General features: G+C 42.3%; 1 protein-coding gene across 1 annotated transcript in view; it reads left to right on the top strand.

Moving 5' to 3' along the window:
- Positions 1-61: 61 nt before the first annotated feature.
- LOC112078811 (ubiquitin carboxyl-terminal hydrolase 21) overlaps positions 62-7,734 on the top strand; it is a gene marked incomplete at both ends in the record, with an annotated part of 10,675 nt that continues 3,002 nt past the window's right edge. The window contains 4 exon segments of the mRNA XM_024144934.2: positions 62-257; positions 4,356-4,473; positions 4,599-4,719; positions 5,456-5,575. Coding sequence (XP_024000702.2) covers positions 62-257; positions 4,356-4,473; positions 4,599-4,719; positions 5,456-5,575 — 555 coding nt within the window.

Here is a 7,734-nt window from a genome sequence, read left to right as displayed (position 1 = left end):
TCCACTCTGCTCTGCTTGCCTTCAGCTCTGCTGTCCTTTCAGTCTCTGCTGTCCCCTTCAGCTCAGCTCTGACTGTCCCCTTCAGCTCAGCTCTGACTGTCCCCTTCAGCTCTGACTGTCCCCTTCAGCTCTGGCTGTCCCCTTCAGCTCTGACTGTCCCCCTCAGCTCAGCTCTGACTTCATCTGAATCTCCTCCACAGAAAGAAAAGCTCAAGGTTGGGAGTGGAAGAGTCGGCCTTCGTAACGTAGGAAACACGGTAAGTCCTTGTGTTTCACGTGTGTGTCAGGGTGGGGGAATTTTGGGAAATCGTAAGGTTAAAGGGTAGGTAGCATAAACTTAATCACATGTAACATAGGAATCTGCATTAGTATACGCATCAAAAAACCCAATGCAAAGTTACACCTCACTTTTACTTTTTTTTAAAGTTATTACTTAAATCCGATCAGAATGCCAGATATGATGTAATATGGAGGATCTGGCAGGTGTAACGTAAACTCAAACAGAAATAACTTCAAATGTATAAGTTCAAATTAAACAATCCTTTGCACTCATGACTATTGGTTTCAATTAGATTTTCAGCCAACTTACTAGCGAATACTTACATGTATTGTTACAAAACGTGCAAGGTTGCTAGCCAACTAGCCTGTTAACGTTAGCCCTACCAGCTTGCTAATGTTATGTTAGCACTGACCCTTACTGATAATGGCGCCAGAGGGGGAGGGCTGCCATTTTGTTTGTTTTTTCGCATTGTTTGTAATTTATTTTGTACATAATGTTTCTGCCACCGTCTCTTATGACCCGAAAAGAGCTTTTGGACATCAGAACAGCGATTACTCACCTCGAACTGGACAAAATATTTTTTCTTTAATGAGTCCGATGCGAAGGATATACTGCTTTGTCGAAACAAGTCCCAAATCCCGTTCACCGCGTGAAGAAAAGACGGGGGAGAAGGGTAGGGTTCCTTGTTAGAATTTGCAGAGAAGAAGGCGAACCACAACTACTCTCTCCGTATTATTGGCCAACGTGCAATCATTGGAAAACAAACTGGACGATCAACGATTAAGACTATCCTACCAACGGGACGTTAAAAACTGTAATATCTTATGTTTCACCGACTCGTGGCTAAACGACGACACGGATAATATAGAGCTGGCTGGCTTCTCTGTTTATCGGCAGGACAGAGCAGCTACGTCTGGTAAGATGAGGGGCGGGGGTGTCTATTTGTCAATAACTGCTGGTGCACAATGTCTAATATTAAAGAAGTCTTCGAGGTATTGTTCACCTGAGGTAGAATACCAAAAAATTGTCAAAAAATTGTCAAAACTTCAGTCACGGACTGTTTTCTCTGCTACCGCACAGCAAGTGGTACCGGAGTGCCAAGTCTAGGACCAAAACGCTCCTCAACAGCTTCTACCCCCAAGCCATCAGACTGCTGAACAATTAATCAAATGCCCCTCCCCCTTTGTTTTTACACTGCTGCTACTCGCTGTTTATTATCTATGCATAGTCACTTTACAAATGACCTTGACTAACCTGTACCCCTGCACATTGTCTCGCTACCGGTACCCCTTGTATATAGCCTCATTACTAACCTGTACCCCTGCACATTGACTCGCTACCGGTACCCCTTGTATAGAGCCTTGTTATTGTTATGCTATTTTCTTGTTACACTTTGATTCATTTTTTTAAACTTTAGTTTATTTAGTAAATATTTTCTTAACACTATTTCTTGAATTGCATTGTTGGTTAAAGGCTTGTAAGTAAGCATTTCACGGTAAGGTTGTATTCAGCTAATGTCAGCTATTTAGCCAGCTGGCTATTAGCCTAGCCTAGCCAGCCTAGCCAACCACCACAAACTCAACACAACTAAAACATACTGTAACCGCAGATCAAAAGCAAAGTCAAACTTTTAATAGAGTGCAGGCTGAGTTAGCTACCAAAGCCAGGGGGAGGTAGGTGCTTCACCTGGCCAAGGAAGAGTCGGGGAAATCCAATATAGATAGATTCCAGATGTCAGTCAACTAGCGTCACTAAGCAAAGGTGTAAAAGTTGCATAACTCCCGTAGCTTCCTTCACAGAGAAACATGCCGAAAAAGTTGACTAAACAAAAAGGAGAACAGACGAGCTACTACACTTCAATTTGAGCAGGAAGGTATCAGAGTCTGCCAACGGGTCCCCACTAGATAACACACCCACAAAGTCCATGAAGAGCATGAGGGTTGCTGCATGGCTGCACGTGCCCCATCTGTTTACGTCGCACTTCCTCGTGATTGGTAGATTTTAGCTCACCACCGCTAACACTTGCAGGTCTGGGATGTAATTACATGCTAGCTTGAGCTAGCTAACTAGCTAGCATACGAACTCGGTAGCACAGAGTAGATTCTCCATATGACATTTAGAAAAAGTGCATTGTGGGTAGTTTAGACAATATCCAGAAAAAGTTAATAAATACTGTATGTAATAACCCAAAAACATAACTATGTTTGTAGTTTAGGTAACCAGATGGTGACTACAACTAACGTTAATACCTCTACGGGATCGGTGTCCCTATACCGGGACGAATTATGCTTACGTGCACTAATGTGACTAGAATGATGCTATAAGTAACAGCCAACTTTCCAGGACATAGACATGTCTTATATGGGCAGAAAGCTTAAATTCTTGTTAATCTAACTGCAGTGTCCAATTTACAGTAGCTATTTCAGTGAAAAAAATACAAATTCTATTGTTTGAGGAGAGTGCACAACAACAAAACAAATGTGTCACGGCAACTGGTTTGATACATTCCCCTCTGAAGGTAAATAATGTACTTACATTCAGTAATCTGGCTCTGATTTGTCATCCTGATGGTCCCAGAGATAAAATGTAGCATAGTTTAGTTTGATCAAATCCATTTGTTCATTGGATATATTGAAATGTAGGAACTGGGGTCTACAGTTTGACCCTACTGCTGTCTCTGTCTCCACACCCACCCCGCCCGGATATCTAGATGTGTGAAAGTTAGTGTATAAGCTAATGATCCATCATGTATGACATTCCTGGGAGTGTGTAAACTTAAACTCTATAGTTATGTACTTGAAAATATATCAATTGACCAATTCGGCACATTTGAGCAGACTTGATACAAAATACTGTGCAGCATTGCAACGCTTCACTGAATCAATCTGAAACTGTGCACACACACACTGCTGCCATCTAGTGGCCAAAATCTAAATTGCACCTAAACTGCAATATTATATTATGGCCTTTCTCCTGCATTTCAAAGATGATGGAAGATTTTTTTTTTTTTTTGAAAACTCATGTTTATTATATTTGACCATATTCTTTTTAATTTTTAAAATTTTAATTTTACCTTCATTTAACTAGGCAAGTCAGTTAAGGACAAATTCTTATTTACAATGACGGCCTACAGTAGATCTAATGTATTATATTCTCCTACATCTCCCACATTTCCACAAACTTCAAAGTGTTTCCTTTTAAATGGTATCAAGAATATGCATATTCTTGCTTCAGGGCCTGAGCTACAGGCAGTTAGATTTGGGTCATTTTAGGTGAAAATGTAAAAAAAGGGTCCGATCCTTAAGAGGTTTTATGTTACTAAGTCTTTGACCACACTGTGTTACTCTGGTGAGTAAAAACTCATGATTTCATCTCTCTGTCTCTCTGTCTCTCTGTCTCTCTGTCTCTGTTTCTTCTCTCTCTCTCCCTCGTTCCTCTCATCTCTCCTACTTCCTCTCTCTCTCTCATCCTACTCCTGCTCTCCCATCTCTCTCTCGTCCCTTACTTCCTCTATTCTTCCCTTCCTGTACTCCTCTCTCTCTCCCTCTTCCTCTCTCTCTCTCTCTACTCCCTCTGCTCTCTCTCTCCCTACTGTCCTCTGTCTCTCTGTCCTCTGTTCTTGTCCTGTCTCTTCTCTCTCTCTCTGTCTCTTCTCTCCTTGCTCTCTCTCTTTCTCTCTCTCTCTCCTCTTCTCTCTCTCTCTCGTCTCTCTCGCTCTCTCTCTTCTCTCTCTCTCTCTCTCTCTCTCTCTCTCGTCTCTCTCTCTCTCTCTCGCTCTCTCTCTTGTCTCTCTCTGTCTCTCTGTCTGTCTTCTGTCTCTGTCTCTGTCTCTCTCTCTCTGTCTGCTCTCTTCTGTCTCTCTCTTCTTCTTCTCTCTCTGTTCTCTCTCTTCTCTGTCCTCTCTCGTCTCGTCTCTGCCCTCGTTCTCTCTCTCTCCTCTCTCTCTCTCCTCTCTTCCTCTCTCTGCTCTCTCTCTCTCTCTCTCTCTCTCTCTCTGTCTCTCTCTCTCTGTCTCTCTCTCTCTCTGTCTCTCTCTCTCTCTGTCTCTCTCTCTCTCTGTCTCTCTCTCTCTCAGTGTTTTCTGAATGCGGTGGTACAGTGTCTATCTCACACCAGAGGTCTGAGGGACTACTGTCTGGTCAAAGCCTACAGACAGGAGATGTGCAGTAGAGAGGAGCCACACCTCATGGAGGGTGAGAACGGGCGAAATACTATCTTCCTTTTGTCTTTCTCTTCTCTTCCAGCGTTTCTGTTTTCTGACCTCTAACCTCTCCCACCCAGCGTTTCTGTTCTCTGACCTCTAACCTCTCCCACCCAGCGTTCTCCCAGGTGCTGTTGGGTCTCTGGGATGTGAACGAAGAAAATTATAACACAGAAGTGAATCCTGGGAAGTTCTACAGCGTCTTCAAAGACGCCGTACCTTACTTCAGCGGATACAGGTAGGTGTGTGCAGGGCCGGTCCTGGGCATAAGTGATTCAGTCTAGTCATAACATACTGTTCAGCATTTTGAGTAATACAAGGTGTAATTTCAAAATGTAGCTGTGCATCATCAGTTCTCTTCTTCTGACAGTCACTCAATTAGCCCATGTTAGCTAATTGTTAGCTAGCGGCCAGCTATCTAAACTAGTAGTAATCATTACCGAATTACCGCCCGGGCATGAAGAGCACGTGCCCAGGGGGCCTGACCTTCAGAGGGGCCCTCATTTGATTTGGTTAGTCACTTTCACTCAGATATCATAATGACATGGCTTAAGTCATGGAAAAATGTGTACAATTAAAAAAAACTATTCTCCACACAAAATGGCAAAATGTGTAAAACGTCAGGAAATTTATCTGAAAAACTGACATTTCTTCACCCCATGGCAAAATTATTAGATTTGCATATAATTAGTTATAAAATTGCTAGATGTTCTCTCTGCCCAATGGAAAAATGTGTAGAATTAAAGGAAATTAACTTTAAAACAAAAATATATTTTAAAGACCAAATCTCGTCTAGGGCTCCCAAAAGAATAGAGCAGGCCGTGTGTGTGCACGTGTGTGTGCACGTGTGTGTGCACGTGTGTGTGCACGTGTGTGCACGTGTGTGTGCACGTGTGTGTGCACGTGTGTGTGCACGTGTGTGTGCACGTGCGAAAGTAATGTAAAGCAGTGAGAACATCTCTACTTCCTTTCAGTCAACAGGATGCTCAGGAGTTTCTGAGGTTCCTATTGGACCGGCTTCACTGTGAGATTAACCGCCGGCCCTACGTCCGGCTCACCAGCCTGGAGCCTGAACCCAAATGCACCACAGTCAGGTACAGAGACATGGAAGGGTCAAAATGCACCAAAGACCACCTAATGACCTACTGAGGCCAGATTCAACCTCTAGTCCTGAAGATAAAAGTTCCACCCTCTTTCTAACTCGCTCTCTCTTTTTCTCTGTCTCCCCCCCACTTTTTCTCTGTCTCCCCCCCTTATTTAAAACCAGGATAGACCAGATTCACCTTTATTTAACCACGGTAAGTTTAATACTTAGACCAGCATCACCTTTATCTTAACCAGGATAAGCGGTAGACCAGATCACCTTCTACGAACCAGTGTAGACCAGATCACCTTATTTAACCAGGCTAGACCAGATCACCTTTATTTAAACCACCGGTTAAGACCAGATCACCTTTATTTAACCAGGTTAGACCAGATCACCTTTATTTAACCAGGTAGACCAGATCACCTTCTATTTAACCAGGTAGACCAGATCACCTTTATTTAACAGTAGACCAGATCACCTTTATTTAACCAGGTAGACCAGATCACCTTATTTCAACCAGGTAACCAGATCACCTTTTATTTACCAGCTAGACCAGATCACCTTTATTTAACCAGGTAGACCAGATCACCTTTATAAACCACGCATCCCTTTATTTAACCAGGTAGCCAGATCACCTTATTTAACCAGGTAGACCAGATCACCTTTCATTTAACCAGGTAGACCAGATCACCTTTAATTTGAACCAGGTAGACCAGATCACCTTTATTAACAGTAGACCAGCTCACCTTTATTATAAACAGGTAGTACCCAAAGGATCACCTTTATTTAACCAGCCGTAGACCAGAATCACCCTTTATTTAACCCCAGTAGACAGATCACTCTTAATTTAACCAGGTAGACCAGATCACCCTTCTATTAACCCAGGTAGACCAGATCACCTTTAATTGAACCAGGCATAGACCAGATCACCTTTATTAACCAGGCGCAGACCAGATCACCTTTATTTAACCAGGACGCACCAAGATCACCTTATTTAACCAGGTAGACGCGATCACCTTTATTTAACCAGGCTTAGACCAGAGCACCTTTATTTAACCAGGTAGACAGATCACCATTTATTTAACCCAGGGAGACACGATCACCTTTATTCTAAACCAGCGGTCGGCCAGATCACCTTTATTTAAACCAGGTAACCAGATCACCTTTATTTAACCAGGCTAGACCAGATCACCTTTACCTTTAAAACCAGGTAGACCAGATCACCTTTATTTAACCAGGTCCGGCCAGATCACCTTTATTTTAACCAGGCTCGGGCCAGATTCACCTTATTTAACCAGAGTCGGCCAGATCCACCTTTATTTAACCAGGTCGAGCCCAGATCACCTTTACTTTACACCAGCGTCGGCCAGATCACCTTTACTTAACCAGGCTAGCACCAGATCACCTTTATTTAACCAGTCGGCTAGTTGAGAACACCTTTATTAACCAGGCTCGCGCTAGCAATCGAGAACACCTTTATTTAACCAGGTCGGCTCAGTTCGAGAACACCTTTTATTTAACCAGCGTTCGGCCTAGTTGAGAACAAGTTCTCATTTACAAACCCTCAAACCCTTTATTTAACCAGGGCGGCGGCCAGTTGAAACAAGTTCTCAATTTACAAACCCTAACCCTTTATTTAAACCAGGTCGGTAGTTGAGAAACAAGTTTCTCATTCTACAACCCTAACCCTTTATTTAACCAGGTCGGCAGTTGAGAAAAAAAAAAAAAAAAAAAAAAAAAAAAAAAAAAAAAAAAAAAAAAAAAAAAAAAAAAAAAAAAAAAAAAAAAAAAAAAAAAAAAACAAAAAAAAAAAAAAAAAAAAAAAAAAAAAAAAACAAAAAAAAAAACACCTTTATTTTAACCCAGGGCTCGCCCAGTTGAGAACACCTTTATTTAACCAGTCGGCTAGTTGAGAAACACCTTTTATTTAACCAGGGTCGGCGAGTTGAGAACACCTTGATTTAACCAGGTCGGGCTAGTTGAGAAACACCTTTATTTAACCAGGTCGGCCAGTTGAGAACAAGTTCCCATTTACAACCCTAACCCTTTATATTTAACCAGTAGCCTAGTCGAGAACAACTTCTCATTTACAACCCTAACCCTTTTATTTAACCAGGAGTAGGCTAGTGAGAAACCAAGTTCTTCATTTACAACTGCCGAACCTGG

The sequence above is a fragment of the Salvelinus sp. IW2-2015 genome, unplaced genomic scaffold (assembly GCF_002910315.2).
Source record: "Salvelinus sp. IW2-2015 unplaced genomic scaffold, ASM291031v2 Un_scaffold6314, whole genome shotgun sequence".
NCBI lineage: Eukaryota > Metazoa > Chordata > Actinopteri > Salmoniformes > Salmonidae > Salvelinus > Salvelinus sp. IW2-2015.
This window is presented reverse-complemented; position numbering and strand designations above follow the sequence as displayed.